Genomic DNA, 15,317 nt, shown 5'->3' with positions numbered 1-15,317 from the left:
GGTCCTTGGCCCTTGCATTTGGCAGCATTGTTGACTTTCATGAAGGCAATTTCAGTGAAGTGGAAAGGTACAGAAGCCAGACTGAAATGGGCCAAATAGACAGTGGGATGAAAAAAAGATGGTGAGGTGGTTGTAGACAATATGCTCCAGGAGTTTGGAGGCAAAAGGCAGCAGAGAGATGGATCAGTAGTTGTGAGTGTTAGGATGAAGGGTGGGTTTTTTTTTTTAAGAATGGGTGAACAAATAGCATGCTTGAAAGAAGTGGGGACAGTAACTGATGAGAGGGAGAAATTGAAGACATAGGGGGTAATTCCAAGTTGATCGCAAGTTAAATAAAACAATATTTCCAAGTTGATCGCAGCAGGAATTCTGTTAGCAATTGGGCAAAACAATGTGCACTGCAGGGGAGGCAGATATAACATGTGCAGAGAGAGTTAGATTTGGGTGGGGTGTGTTCAATCTGCAATCTAATTTGCAGTGTAAAAATAAAGCAGCCAGTATTTACCCTGCACAGAAATAAAATAACCCACCCAAATCTAACTCTCTCTGCAAATGTTATATCTGCCACCCCTGCAGTGCACATGGTTTTGTCCAACTGCTAAAAAATATCCTGCTGCGATCAACTTGGAATTACCCCCATAGGCAAGATGGGAACAGGCAACAGTTGAGAAGTAGCAGAGGAGGTGGGAGTGTATAGGGTCGAGGAGTGAGGTAAAAGGGAAGATTGTATGAGGGCTGTGCTTCCTCTCCAGACACATGGGAGAAAGAAGTCAGAGTTGGTAAGATGGATAGGAGTAGGCTGGGTGGGTTGCTGATGGTCTGTTGGATGTGATGTCCTGATGTATGGAGGCTATTTTTTATGTGAATTGGGTGGGTGGCAAAGTCAAGGGCAGAGAGTGAGGAGGGCAGGAAGAGGAATGGAAAAGGAGGAAGTTAAAAGGTGTCAAAGAGACGACAGGGGTTTGGGGACTGGGATTTGCTCCTGGCTGTGTGGCTCACGGCATTCCCCTGTTCAGAGGTAGAACCATAATACGACATGGCCATTCCTCCTGCAGTTAGGTCATGGCCTTTACATTATTGGGGCCCAGCCAAGCTCTCTATGGCCCTGACTGGTACTAATTGCAATGTAGTATAAACTCTAACACCTTATTATGGCTAGTTGAGACCTGTGCGGAGTCTCCTGAGGGATGAAAACCAACTGAGAAATCTATGGGAAGGTGCCAGAGTGTTCTCAGTGTAAGGTATTCTTTTGAATATATATAGTCTCTGGGGCAGATGTATTATATTAATCAAATTTTTAATGCACAAATGAACACTCTTTATCTTGGCGATAATAAAAGACATTTCACCTGAAAATATCGATATGCATTGAAAATAAAACATTTTATTTTAACGCTACAGTATTATATTGTAAAATAAATTATGGACATGGTACAGAACTATTTTACAGCATCAACTGCATACAATAATAAACAAACTGTGTTATGTGGGAAAAATATTTTTCAGGAATTTAATTAATGCACCTGAATTAGCCAAGTAATACATTTCGGATATCAACAGATCATGTTGAAATTAGTAAAGTGAAGTAACAAGTGGGTCAGGGGTAGGCGACCTGCAGCACTCCACCTGCTGTGGAATTGCACATACAGTATGTCCTGCCACAGTTTTAGCATTTCATAACAAAACTGTGGCAGGGCATGCTGGTATGTGTAGTATTATAGCAGATGGAGTTGCAAAGGTTGCCTAACCCTGTAGTGGGTACTGAATTAACTAGTAAGGAAAATGGGAGTGAATAAGATGTGGACAGACTTAGCATTTTAGGATTAGCTGTCTCTGCTGCAGTACAGGCCAACTTATTATCTTTTATGCAGTATATGTTGCCACAAGGCGCCAACCCCACCACATAGAGTTACTATAGATCATTACATATGATAACAATGATACTACTAAAGGCTGGGTGGAGTATGGAGGAAGTATAAGATCTGGTAGATCTATGGCTCTAAAAGCAAGTAGAGATAAGTCCTGTGGAAAGAGGGAGGAGGAAATAAATCATCGTTCAATGAACCTGTTCCCAACAAGTACCCAATAGTGCTAAGAGGAGTGAACAGGGGAAGAGGGTCCGGACTGTGAGGGCTTTTAGTCTAAGAAGGATTCTGAAGAGATCTTTCTTAAACATTCCATCCTGTACATTATTACATGCACCAACATTCCACAAAAGGAAAAGATGTGCATGTGCCCATGTACAGATGTGTCCACATACATCTTATATCCCATCATGTATGGCACAGTTTTGCATGCCATAGACTCAGAGATTTAGCCATGCCTTGTGATTTTTCTTAATTTGCTTCTTTAATATGTTACTTTATACATATTCTATTATGGCAAACAAATTTTTTTAAATTCATCCACTCGCTACTCGTGAAAAACAGCTTAGCCATGTTTTGCATGTTGTGCCAAATTTAAAAAAAAGCAAAGATGTAAGTGGACACATCTGTATGTTATAGATTTTGTTAAATGTCATAAAGCTAAATGACGATGTGCAAAGTTTGCAGCTATTGAAGGACAGCTAAAGCATATTTTTATAGTTAAAAATATGTGCAAGGGCAATCAATTACTAAAGTGGTAATTAATAGAGTGAAGAAAAATGCATACAGAGCCTATAGGAAAATATATCATGAGTCGGAAGTAATAGCGCCCAAGTTCACCAGACGTGTGGGTTTTTGGCCAAACGCAAATCGCGATCCAACCGGAATTTCTGTGTATGCCCAGAATTTACTGCGAGGGGGCGGCAACGCTCAGTTTCCAAGGCGGAGGGGAGTGTTGCAGGGGTGGCGGCATGGAAATGTGGAAGTGGTGGCGCAAATGGGGGGCATGGCGTGTGTGTGATCAGGGCGGCTGCGTGAAATCACATGCAGCTGTTCTGATCAAAAAGATGGCGGCGGCCCTCCTGCCATTGCAGCCAGGCTGTGCCGGCAGGTGGCTTCCCTACTTTCTGTGACCATGCACTAATTGCAGCACAGTTGCAATTAGTGTGGGTCGCAGATGGGGGGGGGGGGGGGCAGTCAGCATACGAGGCAAACGATTGCAATTCTGCTAAAAAGCAGAATTTGCAATCCTTACTGAATAGAGTCCTCAGATGTTTTTTCAAAGGGGCAGTCATTTACAAGGCAAAACCATGCCTTGTAAATGACTGCTTCTTTAAGAAATTTCCGTGTTCAGCCGGCAACCCCCACATCCAGCGAACTCGGACATTATTACATCTGGCCCCATATGTTATTGTCTCTACTGAGAACATCTAGACTCTACCACAATGTCTTATTTTAATTCTACAGTATGTCTATATCAAAGCACAATTGCTCATTGAGGTTTTCAGTGTTATTGTGTTTGATTTCAGAGTCATTTTCCGTCATCACCAAAAACCCACCAGTCGAAGATTTGACAAGTGGACACACAACACATGGTGGCCTTTCAGGTTTCTAGAAATCACATGATAAAAGTTAATTAAAACTATTTATTGGTATACAAAATCAGCAGTCGTGATTAGATTTTTTTTTTTTTGTACATGTTGATTCATAAGACAGGAGATGTCTCAATTCATAATGTCCATGAAATGCATCTTATACTGTATTTAGGTACATTGTAAAATAAAACTATAACCTCAATTCTGTTATTATTTTTAGTCGGAATATGTTTTGTTTTTTACCAGTCTGTGCATTGCTTCAATAAACAGGATTGTTTGCTGACTTAGGCAAATTACTGTATATACTGGATAGTACCAATCATCTTTAAAAGAATGAATATAGGATATAGGCTAGATCTCTGCACTCAAAGAGCCCTAGCCAGCATCCTACCTGACTTATAATTCCCCCCAAAATACCTGTTTTTACATTTGCGAAATGCCAATTTAATTTTATCATTTACTGTAACAACTTGTTGAACGCCATTCGTGTCTCACATACCTGGTCATGTATGAAGGGATACTGAGACTGTTTAGGACTCATCTCCAAGAGATTGATTTTTTGGAGTAAGACCTCAATTTGGGCGTGTTTTTGATTTTTGAGGAATGAACTCAACTGGATAAGTTTACTTTTCTAAACACTTTTGTAAGCCTCCCAAAACTACTGTCTTTGAGGATGCACCAAACAAAAGAGCTTAATAAATTCATCCAGGACATCTTTCAGCTGCTTCAAGTTTTTACAATATGGGTTTTGAATAGGGATGAGTGGGTTCGGTTCCCTGAGAACCGAACATCATGTCCCAAGCCCGGCTCGGGTTTTCCCCACCAGACTCGGAAACCAGAACGAGGCAAGACATCATCATCCCACTGTCAGATTCTTGTGGGTTTTGGACTCCATATAAGGAGCCACGTGTCGCCACCATCTTCACTCCAGTCCTGGAGAGTGTAGTGAGAGGACTTGTCTCCTCAGTGTCTGTGCGGGAAAGTACTGTAGCATTTGGGATGGCGACTTGCTCTTATGTGTCATTCCAGTGATGTCTTGTGCTGCATCAGTCCAGTGGTGGTGTCTTGTGCTGCATCAGTCCAGTCACAGTGGTGGTGTCCTGTGCTGCCATAAGTCCAGTGCTGCTATATAAGTCCAGTGCAGTGGTGCTGTGTTGTGCTGCATCAGTCCAGTGGTGGTGTCCTGTGCTGCCAAAAGTCCAGTGGTGGTGTCCTGTGCTGCCATAAGTCCAGTGGTGCTGCCGTCTAAGTCCAGAGGTACTGCCATATAAGTCCAGTGGTACTGACATATTAGTCCAGAGGTACTGTACTGCTGTATAAGTCCAGAGGTACTGCCGTATAAGTCCAGTCCAGAGGTACTGCCATATAAGTCCAGTGGTACTGCCGTATAAGTCCAGTGGTACAGACCTGTGCTGTATATTATTTACTCCAAATAAAGGGGTTATTAATATTTAATCCAAATAATTTTTACAGGGTTTGCCCTTTGTGGTGTAGGGGTACGCTCTGTGCCACATATTGTGTTATATAACCCCAGAAAAATAATGGAGAATTGGAGGATAAAATAGGGAAAGATCAAGAACCACTTCCTCCTAGTGCTGAAGCTGCTGCAACTAGTCATGACATACTGTAGATGATGAAATGCCATCAACGTCGTCTGCCAAGGCCGATGCCCAATGTCATAGTAGAAGGCATATAAAATCCAAAAAGTTCAGTAAAATGACCAAAGAAAATAAATTTAAATGGTCTGAGGAGAAACGTAAACTTGCCAATGTATATATAATATAGTTAAGCTGGCAAAAGCACAGCAGAGAACTGCGTTCTAAGATGGTATCACAAATCCCCAAGGAGAGTTCAAGTGTGTTGACGGTTGCGATGCCTGACCTTCCCAAACACTGGATGTGAAGAGGTGGCTCCTTCCACCATTTGCACGCCCTCTGCAAGTGCTGGAAGGAGCACCCACAGTCCAGTTTCTGATATTCAAATTGAAGATGTCACTGTTGAAGTACACCAGGATGAGGATATGGGTGTTGCTGGCGCTGAGGAGGAAGTTGACGAGGATGATTCTGATGGTGATGTGGTTTGTTTAAATCAGGCACTGGGGGAGACAGTTGTTGTCCGTGGGATGAATAAGCCCATTGTCATACCTGGGCAAAATACCAAAAAAGCCACCTCTTCAGTGTGGAATTATTTCTCCACAAATCCGGACAACAGGTGTGAAGTCGTGTGTTGCCTTTGTCAATCCGTAATAAGTAGGGTTAAGGATGTTAACTACCTAGGGACATCCTCCCTTATACGTCAACTGCTGCCCATCCATCAGAAGTCATTGCCAAGTTCAGATACTTTGGGAAAGAGCGTAAGCAGTCCACTGACACCTAAATCCCTTCTTCCTCTTGTACCCAAGCTCCTGCAAGCCACACCACCAACTCCCTCAACGTCAATTTCCTACTCTGTCAGGAACATCAGTAGCACTGCAGGCCATGTAACTGGCAAGACTGATGAGTCCTCTCCTAACTCGGATTCCTTCGGAGGATCTTTGAGTGGTACGCCTACTGCTGCTGCCTCTGATGTTGTTTCTGCTGGGAGTCGATCGTCATCCCAGAGGGGAAGTCGGAAGATCACTTTTACTACTTCAGCTAAGCAATTGACTGTCCAACAGTCCTTTGCGAGGAAGATGAAATATGACAGCAGTCATTCTGTTGCAAAGCGGATAACTAAGGCCTTGACAGATATGTTGGTGTTAGTTGTGCATCCTTTATCCGCCATTAGTGCAGTGGGATTTAGACAATTGATGGAGGTAGTGTTTCCCCGGTACCAAATCCTATCTAGATTCCACTTCACTAGAAAGCGATTCCCGGACTGTACAGAGACATTAAGAAATGTGTCCTCAGTGCACCCACTGTCCACATAACCATGTGGACAAGTGGAGCATGGCAAACTAAGGATGACATGACTATGACTGCCCACTGGGTAGATGTGTTGCCTCCCGCAGCAACAACAGCAGCGGCACCAGTAGCAGCATCTCACAAACGCCAGCTATTTCCTAGACAGGCTACGCTGTGTATCACCGGTTTCCGTAAGAGGCACACTGCTGACAACCTCTTACGGAAACTGAGGGACATCATCGCATACCAGCTTATCCCACTTAGAATCTCCTGGGAATTTGTGATATTGGACAACGCCACCAATATTGTGCATGCATTACATCTGGGCAAATTCCAGCACGTCCAATGTTTTGCACATACAATTCATTTGGTGGTGCAGAATTTTTTGAAAAATGACAGGGGCGTGCAGGAAATGCTGTCGGTGGTCTGAAAAATTGCGGGCCACTTTCGGGATTCAGCCACTGCATGTCGAAGACTGGATCACCAGCAAACACTTCTTAACCTGCCCTACCATCACCTGAAGCAAGAGGTGGTAACGAGGTGGAATTCAACACTTTATCTGCTTCAAAGGATGGAGGAGCAGCAAAAGGCCTTACAAACCTATACATCCACCTACAATATAGACAAAGGAGGGGGAATGCACCAGACTCAAGCGCAGTGGAGAATGATTCCGTGTTGTGCAAGGTTCTTCAACCCTTCGAACTTGCCACACGTGAAGTCAGTTCAGACACTGCCAGCTTGAGTCAGATCATTCCCCTCATCAGGCTTTTGCAGTAGCAGCTGGAGAGATTGAAGGAGGAGCTAAGAAGGAGCGATTCCGCAAAGTATATGGGACTTGTGGATGGAGCCCTTAATTCGCTTTGCCAGGATTCAAGGGAGGTCAATCCGTTGAAATCAGAGCACTACATTTTGCCCACCGTGCTCGATCCTAGGTTTAAAGCCTATGTTGTATCTCTCTTTCTGGCAGACACAAGTCTGTAGAGTTTCAAAGACTTGCTGGTGAGACAATTGTCAACTCAAGCGGAACGTGGCCCGTCAACAGCTCCTCCTTCATTCTCTCCCGCAACTGGGGCTGCGAGGAAAAGGATAAGATTTCCGAGCCCACCCACTGGCGGTGATGCAGGGCAGTAAGGAGCAAGTGCTGACATCTGGTCCAGACTGAAGGAGCTGCCAACGATTACTGACATGCCTGCTGTCACTGCATATGATTCTGTCACCATTGAAAGAATGGTCGAGGATTATATGTGTGACAGCATCCAAGTAGGCATGTCAAACAGTCCGTATGTATACTGGCAAGAAAAATAGGCAATTTGGATGCCTTTGCACAAACTGGCTTTATTTTACCTAAGTTTCCCCCATACAGTGTGTACTTCGAAAGAGTGTTTAGTGCAGCTGATAACCTTGTCAGCGATCGGCGTAGGAGGTTACTACCAGAAAATGTGGAGAAGATGATGTTCATCAAAATGAATTATAAATTCCTCCAGGAAGACCTTTACCAGCAATTACCTCCAGAAAGTATACAGGGACCTGTGATGGTGTATTCCAGTGGGGACAAATTAATACTCTGTGAGGAGGATGATGTACACACTGAAAGGGGTGAGGAATCGGAGGATGAGGTCAACATCTTGCCTCTGTAGATCCAGTTTGCGCAAGGAGAGATGAATTGCTTCTTTTTTGGTGGGAGGGATTAATTGCTTCTTTTTTTGTGGGGGACCAAACAAACCAGTCATTTCAGCCACAGTCGTGTGGCAGACCCTGTCGCTGAAATGATTGGTTTATTAAAGTGTGCATGTTCTGTTTATACAACATAAGGGTGGGTGGGAGGGCCCAAGGACAATTCCATCTTGCACCTCTTTTTTTCTTTGCATTATGGCCCTCATTCCGAGTTGTTCGCTCGCTAGCTGCTTTTAGCAACATTGCACACGCTAAGCCACCGCACTCTGGGAGTGTATCTTAGCATAGCAGAATTGCGAACGAAAGATTAGCAGAATTGCGAATAGAAATTTCTTAGCAGTTTCTGAGTAGCTCGAGACTTACTCAGCCATTGCGATCAGTTCAGTCAGTTTCGTTCCTGGTTTGACGTCACAAACACACCCAGCGTTCGCCCAGACACTCCCCTGTTTCTTCAGACACTCCCGCGTTTTTCCCAGAAACGCCAGCGTTTTTTCGTACACGCCCAGAAAACGGCCAGTTTCCGCCCAGAAACACCCACTTCCTGTCAATCACACTACGATCACCAGAACGATGAAAAAAACTTGTTATGCCGTGAGTAAAATACCTAACTTTTGTGTAAAATAACTAAGCGCATGCGCTCTGCGAACCTTGCACATGCGCAGTAAGCGACTAATCGCAATATTGCGAAAATCGGCAACGAGCGAACAACTCGGAATGACCCCCCATGTGCTGTTTGGGGCCTAGTTTTTAAAAGTGCCATCCTGTCTGCCACTGCAGAGCCACTCCTAGATGGGCCAGGTGTTTGTGCTGCACACTTGTGTCGCTTAGCTTAGTCATCCAGTGACCTTGGTGCAACCTTTTGGCCTAAAAACAATATTGTGAGGTGTGAGGTGTTCAGAATAGACTGGAAATTAGTGGAAAAGAATGTTATTGAGGTTAATAATACCGTAGGATCAAAATTACCTCCAAATTCTGTTATTTTAGCTGTTTTTAAGTTTTTTCAAAACTCATCCAGATCCAAAACCAAAACCCGAAAGGATGATTTTGGCAAAACCAATCCAGATCCAAAACACGAGCGATGATCCAGATCCAAAACCAAAACACAAAACACGAAAAGTGCCAGCTTCACATCTCTAGTTTTGAAGAATAAGTTCAGAAAGGCACCAGGGCCGCGTAGGTTTACTAAGGAAACTAAGACCTTATCTGACTAATGGAGTCGCAAAATGTAATGGCAAACTGCTCTAATCAAACTGGTAACATTCCTCAGGTGCTGCGGGAGGGGGTTACACTAGACAAGAAAAAACAAAAGGGTTTTTCCAATGCACCCTGAGGGCTATTAGTTACAAGACCTGTACACTATATAATAATAGAAAATTTAGAGATCTTAGTTACATATATTTTGCACAAAATATGATAAGCCTCCAGGCCACTTCACGGTGTCTCTATTGCTGGAGGTCCCTAATACTAAGTATAAGTCCAGGGCGTAGACTCTACAAAGCCAGCTCAGGCCCAACCACTCCAGGGCAGCACACCATTGAAATACTAAAGTGTTAATATGTGTTAATAAGAAAGAAGCAGAAGCTATGTGTTAGAAAGTGATAGAAAAATAAGGGTGTTAGTAAAATACTCAAAAGAGCAGTATAAGTGGAAAAATAAATAGGAGTGTTACAAAAGTGCTAAATAAATATTATGGTGTGCTACCCTAAGGCACACCAAATCTGGGGGGTACTACACCCAAAACTCAAACACAGCAATAATAATTATATCCACTTTGGGTCATATAATTGCTTAATGTAAGGCCACATGATAATGGCACATATAAAATATATCCAGATTGAGAGCTAGTTTACCTTGAGTCACCCCTGTATCCTCCAAATGGCACTACAGGATCCAGCATAGGCCTGCCTAAGGTGGTCATTCCGAGTTGTTCGCTCGTTGCCGTTTTCACAACGGAGCGATTAGGTAGAAAATGCGCATGCGCATGCGCTTAGTTATTTAACACAAAACTTTGGAGATTTACACAAGCTCGAGCAACGTTTTTTCATCGCTCGAGTGATCGTAGAGTGATTGACAGGAAGTGGGTGTTTCTGGGCGGCAACATGGCGTTTTCAGGGAGTGTGCTAAAAAATGCAGGCGTGCCAGGTAAAAACGCAAGAGTGGCTGGAGAAACGGGGGAGTGGCTGGCCGAACGCAGGGCTTGTTTGTGACGTCAAACCAGGAACTAAACGGACCGAGGTGATCGCAATCTAGGAGTAGGTCTGGAGCTACTCAGAAATTGCAAGGAATTATTTAGTAGCAGTTCTGCTAAACTTTCGTTCGCTATTCTGCTAAGCTAAAATACACTCCCAGAGGGCGGCGGCCTAGCGTTTGCAATGCTGCTAAAAGCAGCTAGCGAGCGAACAACTCAGAATGAGGGCCTATGTCTGATAAACAAGTAGTTGATTCTAGAGTACATAGAGTGGGGATAGGAGTAAAATGTATAGTCCTTTACACTAGGATAGAGCCAAGCTTCAGCCAGCTGGTATTCATGAAAGAGTCTGCACAAGTGATCGGATTTGAGCTAGGATTGTCCACCTGCACTTGTAGAAGAGTCAGGTACAGTCCAGTTAAGGTCCCATTTTACCACCAGGTCACCTTCCTGAGGGGACTCGCTTGCTCAAGAGAGTTGAAGATGAAGGCCGACTTGCCCTGATTTGGGTCATATAGATTAACCAAAGTACAGATGTGTCTTCATACATTTAACCTTAATACGCAATGAGTCACGAGAAGCCCAAAGCATTTTTTTCACCTGCAATGCCATGTGACTAGGACACACAGGGAGACTGTACTGATTAAATAATATACAACACGTGTATATCTGTGTGTGACTGAGTCTGTTATGTAGCACAATGGAACATGTGGAAAAAAGCGGCTGCCGCTGCATTGTGGTACATGGTATAAAGATTCAAGGGGGTAACCAATTATCCACGGTTAATAACCAGAGCTAATTGTCCTGCCAGTGGCTATCCTGTTAGGCCCAATAAGCCAGCGTGAGCTGTGGTTTATCTGGGATTTTGTTTCACCATCCTCATGCAAGCAAAACCAAATCCCTAAAAACAGCCCGGTCGCTGTTTCTACCGAAAACAGACAAGTTTCACTGTTCCTGTGTGTTTTTGGGAGAGAATTTATTTTTTTACAGGCGAATAAAGTAGATAATCTGTGAAAAAATACAGGTGAAACATTGTTTCACATGCTTGATGTTTCTTCACCTCTAATTGTATACCCCGCTCAGAGGCTCATTTGCACACAGATGTAAAAGTGTCACATACCAAATTATCAGCACAGTCTCCCTGTATGTCCTCAATATGCATCTGCTGTCTAGAAAGCCTGGGAAGAGAGGGAGGAAATAACAGGGGGAAAGGAGAAAGAAGGGTAGCATAAAGAGATAGGAGGAAGGAAAAACACAATAGAATACAAATTCTTTAGCAGAATAATCCCACAGTGAAACTACATCTGTGGGTAAAATACTGCATCAATAAACGTGGTATCACACTACATTTTTGGGTGTTATGGATCAAAGGAAGGTCAGAAGGACACCAAATGTTTGACATGCATAAGGTTGACATGGTCAAAAATGGTCGACACATGAATAGGTTGTTTCTTTGTGTGTCAAAATTTCCCTCCCAGCACGTGGAACCCCAATTAGTGCACTGCATCCCCACACAAGGCTCGCTGTGCTCTTAGTTGTAGTCCACGTGGTTGGTAAAATATGAAAAAGTCTTAAATATGTTTAAAAAAAAAATTATTTCGACCATATGCTTTGTTGATTATTGTCATGTCGACCATTTGAACCTGTTGGGAGGAGGGGATGCAGAAATTTACCACAACAGAGAGTAGCAAAATAGGCATATCAATAACGATTATAGTGCACACAGATGATATATAAGTATAATACAAAAAGATGATGATCCAAAAACAGAGAACAGGTATAGCTAGTAGCAACCTATAAAAACGTGTGTCGACTAACATAGGTGGATTAAATAGGTCTGTACCAACCCAAGTTAAAGAAAACAATACACTATATAGGCAAAGACAACAGGAAAACAACTTTCTTCTCCCCAATCCCAAGACAAATTTCAAAGTAGCTGACACGGTCAAAAGAGGAAGAATAGAAAAGTGGAACCGCATAATAAAGTGGAGCTTCGATAGCAAACTGATATAATGGGCCTCCTTAAAGACATTACAGAAATAAGCATCGAACAAATATATAACAGCAAGAGATTGGAGGTGGTATCAAAGTTGGAAACCACTGCCAACTAAAGAGTCCAGAAACCAAGGCCCCACACAATAAAGCAAGAAGCTATCAATCTGATAGAGGTAAAAAAACAAAAACAAATAGGGAATCAGGGACCAGGATGAGGCCTTCTTTTATTCTGCCGAACTGTTTGCCAAAAATCCTGTTGAGCTAAGACAAGACAGGCTGGGCTCGCAGAGATGGCCAACCAATCTGGCAATGAAACTTACTGAATGCCCATGCTCTTGCAGAAAGGATCCAACTCACGAAGACAGAGCATCTTTCCCTCACTACTGTTCTGAACACAGACATGGAAACCCCACCAGAACTTTATCTCTTGTCTGTGGAGCTCCTCCATCAGAGGGCAAAGTCCACATTGCTAATGTAAAGTCTAGCAAATGAGGTCTTGGAAGATTTGGATGATATAGCCATTGAAGACAATTCTAGCTGTTTCAGTATCGCATCCTTGGTTTTGAAGAAGTGAAGGTGGCAGAGGACATCTCGTGTGATTACAGCCTAAAGGTCTTAGGGCCACAGGGCACAGAGAGCTCTGTCTTATAAAACCTGATTGTCAGAATATTCCCACAACAGATCATGGTGAGAACATCTACTAAGCCTCAATTTATCATGGTAGACTCTGTTGTTAAGATCCTGAAGGAGGCATTTAATGTACCTCAACGCATTAGTCTGCATGTAAAAATAATCTTAGATCATGGCCAAAAAGTCTGTGGACTTCCATAGAGCCAAAACCCGAGTATCTATTTAAGAAAGTTCTTCCTAAAATTTTGAAATTTGAGCTTTCATAGAATCCTCAATTTGTTGTTCCAGGTCTTCAAAATCCTGCTTTGTTGGCAAGGTGTTAAGGTACTAAAGGATCACATCAAATTCTCCATTTATACTAGAAGTTGTGTGAGAGAAGCATGGTGAGTACAAAGCCGCAATATCGGACAGAGGTTCAGTTGTCAGAGAGTTGTCATAGGAAGTGTATTAGAGCTTGTGAAAAATGGCAGTAGAAATAGGTGCCGATGCAGACCCATGGTCTATTTTGGAATATTTCTAGAAGGGTCCTTCTTGTCATTCCCTATTTATAAAATGGTTCAGCGAACTGTAGGACAGAATATAGGGGCACGGTCACATAGTAAGCATAAGGATGCACAGTGGAACCGAGTAGAGAAGAACTGCTTAGTGTTCCTTTGCCCCTAGGTAGTGAGAAGAAAGGCTTCAGGAAGACATGACTACTGTAACACACTGTAGTATACATACTTGTGAACAGATGGTTTGAATGGAGGATGAAAGTCTAAAAGACAGCAGGAGCCAAAATGGGAGGCAATGTGTAGTGCCACTGTGACTCCTATCCAGGTTCACACACAGAATTACCACACAGAATGGCTACAGCAGGAAGGAGATGTGTGGGAACGCAAACTGGCTACTGCAGGAGGGGATCAGTTTCTTTACAGTGAACCCTGCCTAGCAGAGATGGGTGCCCTTAGGGAGAACAAGATTTAACAGTAGGAAAAAGTGGCAAATACAAAAGGTTTGAGGGTCATTCCATGCCAGTTCACCCAGACATGACACCCACCTATTCAGATTTTCATGATACTTTGTACACTTGATACTACCACATAGCTACTAACTCATGTAAAAATTTTCTACCCTAGGCCTCACAGTTTTTGAGATATAGGGGTCAAAGTTTCGAAAAATTGCTGGGAAATGCCATTCCTGATGCTCCTTTTTTTCTGAGGTGTATCTGGGGGAAAAAATTCACATCTCAGTGCCTAATCCATGTATCACTTTGAAATGTTGACCCCTTGTCAATCAAAATATGGAGATTCCAGAAATTGTTTTATTAATCTTTCCTGACTCTGAGAGTTAATTTTACATTCCTTTACTTCATACTTAATAATTACAGTATATTACTTAAAAATTATCGACGATAAATCATTGCGGCTGACTGAATAGGGGACTTTTACCATTTACAGTAAAAGGCCGTTTTTCACGCAAAAAACAGGTTATCGCAGCTAATTGAATACTCCCCTATGTGTAATTAGAAATCTGCACATATACATAGAAATATATAAATAAAAATAATCTTCTAGCGGGCAGAATTATTACTGAATAGTCATTTTCTTTTATAATGAGAGAAATACAATTAAACATTAACATATTCATACAGGCAATCAAAACTCCACTATTTTTCTTTCATAGCCTTTTAAAAGTATACTTTAAGGTTCATTTTAAACCAAAAAGGGACATGATAACTCATCTGCCTTAAATTGATAATTTAATTGAACTCACTTTTTTTTTTGCACCCAAAAAAATATGAAGTATGAAGTAAAGGAATGTATAAAAAACTCTCAGAGTCAGGCAAGATTGATAAAACATTTTTTTCTGGAATCTCCATACAGTATTTTAATTGACAAAGGGTCAACATTTCAAAGTGATATGTGGATTAGGTACTGAGAAGTGATTTTTTTTTTTTTTCGAGATACTCCTCAGAAAAAAACGGAGCATCAGGAGTGGCATTTTCCAGCAATTTTCGAAACTTTGACCTCCTACATCTCAAAAACTGTGAGGCCTAGAGAAGAAAATTTTGACATGGGTTAGTACCTATGTGGAAGTATCAAGTGTACAAAGTATCATGAAAATCTGAGTTGGTGGGTGTCATGCCTGAGTCGGGGGGTGTCATGCCCTTGAGTTACCTCCCTTTGAGGATCCACAGTCAAGAAACAGCCTCAGGAAGATGCTGCAGATGGAGGAGAGAGACAGGAGCTCAATTAAAAAAAATGAGCACTTCTAATATTTTTGTCTCATTTGTTTTATATGGTTCTACTTATATACTTTTAGGACTTCTGTAAAAATCTCAGGTAGTTTTAGGCCACATTTCAGGAGAAATATAGGAAATTATGAGGTAAATCTACATAGATTCGTGTTTCAGCTGATTTTAGACGAGATCAATCTCGGCTGGCATTGCTCGTTTTAGAGTGCAACTTTTCTTCAATTTGAGTTTTCCAATGTTGATGTCATGTGT

General features: G+C 42.4%; 1 protein-coding gene across 2 annotated transcripts in view; it reads left to right on the top strand.

Annotated features, from left to right (window-relative positions):
* LOC135057786 (keratin, type I cytoskeletal 15-like) overlaps positions 1 to 3,677 on the top strand; it is a 43,286-nt gene extending 39,609 nt beyond the window's left edge. The window contains exon 8 of one of the 2 annotated variants that reach the window (XM_063963540.1): positions 3,395 to 3,677. In XM_063963540.1, coding sequence (XP_063819610.1) covers positions 3,395 to 3,480 — 86 coding nt within the window. In that variant the 3' untranslated portion in view covers positions 3,481 to 3,677. Of the gene's footprint in view, positions 1 to 3,373 lie in introns of both variants that reach the window. The other variant, XM_063963539.1, reaches the window with a different exon arrangement.
* Positions 3,678 to 15,317: the final 11,640 nt, after the last annotated feature.

The sequence above is a fragment of the Pseudophryne corroboree genome, chromosome 3 (assembly GCF_028390025.1).
Source record: "Pseudophryne corroboree isolate aPseCor3 chromosome 3, aPseCor3.hap2, whole genome shotgun sequence".
Lineage (NCBI taxonomy): Eukaryota > Metazoa > Chordata > Amphibia > Anura > Myobatrachidae > Pseudophryne > Pseudophryne corroboree.
This window is presented reverse-complemented; position numbering and strand designations above follow the sequence as displayed.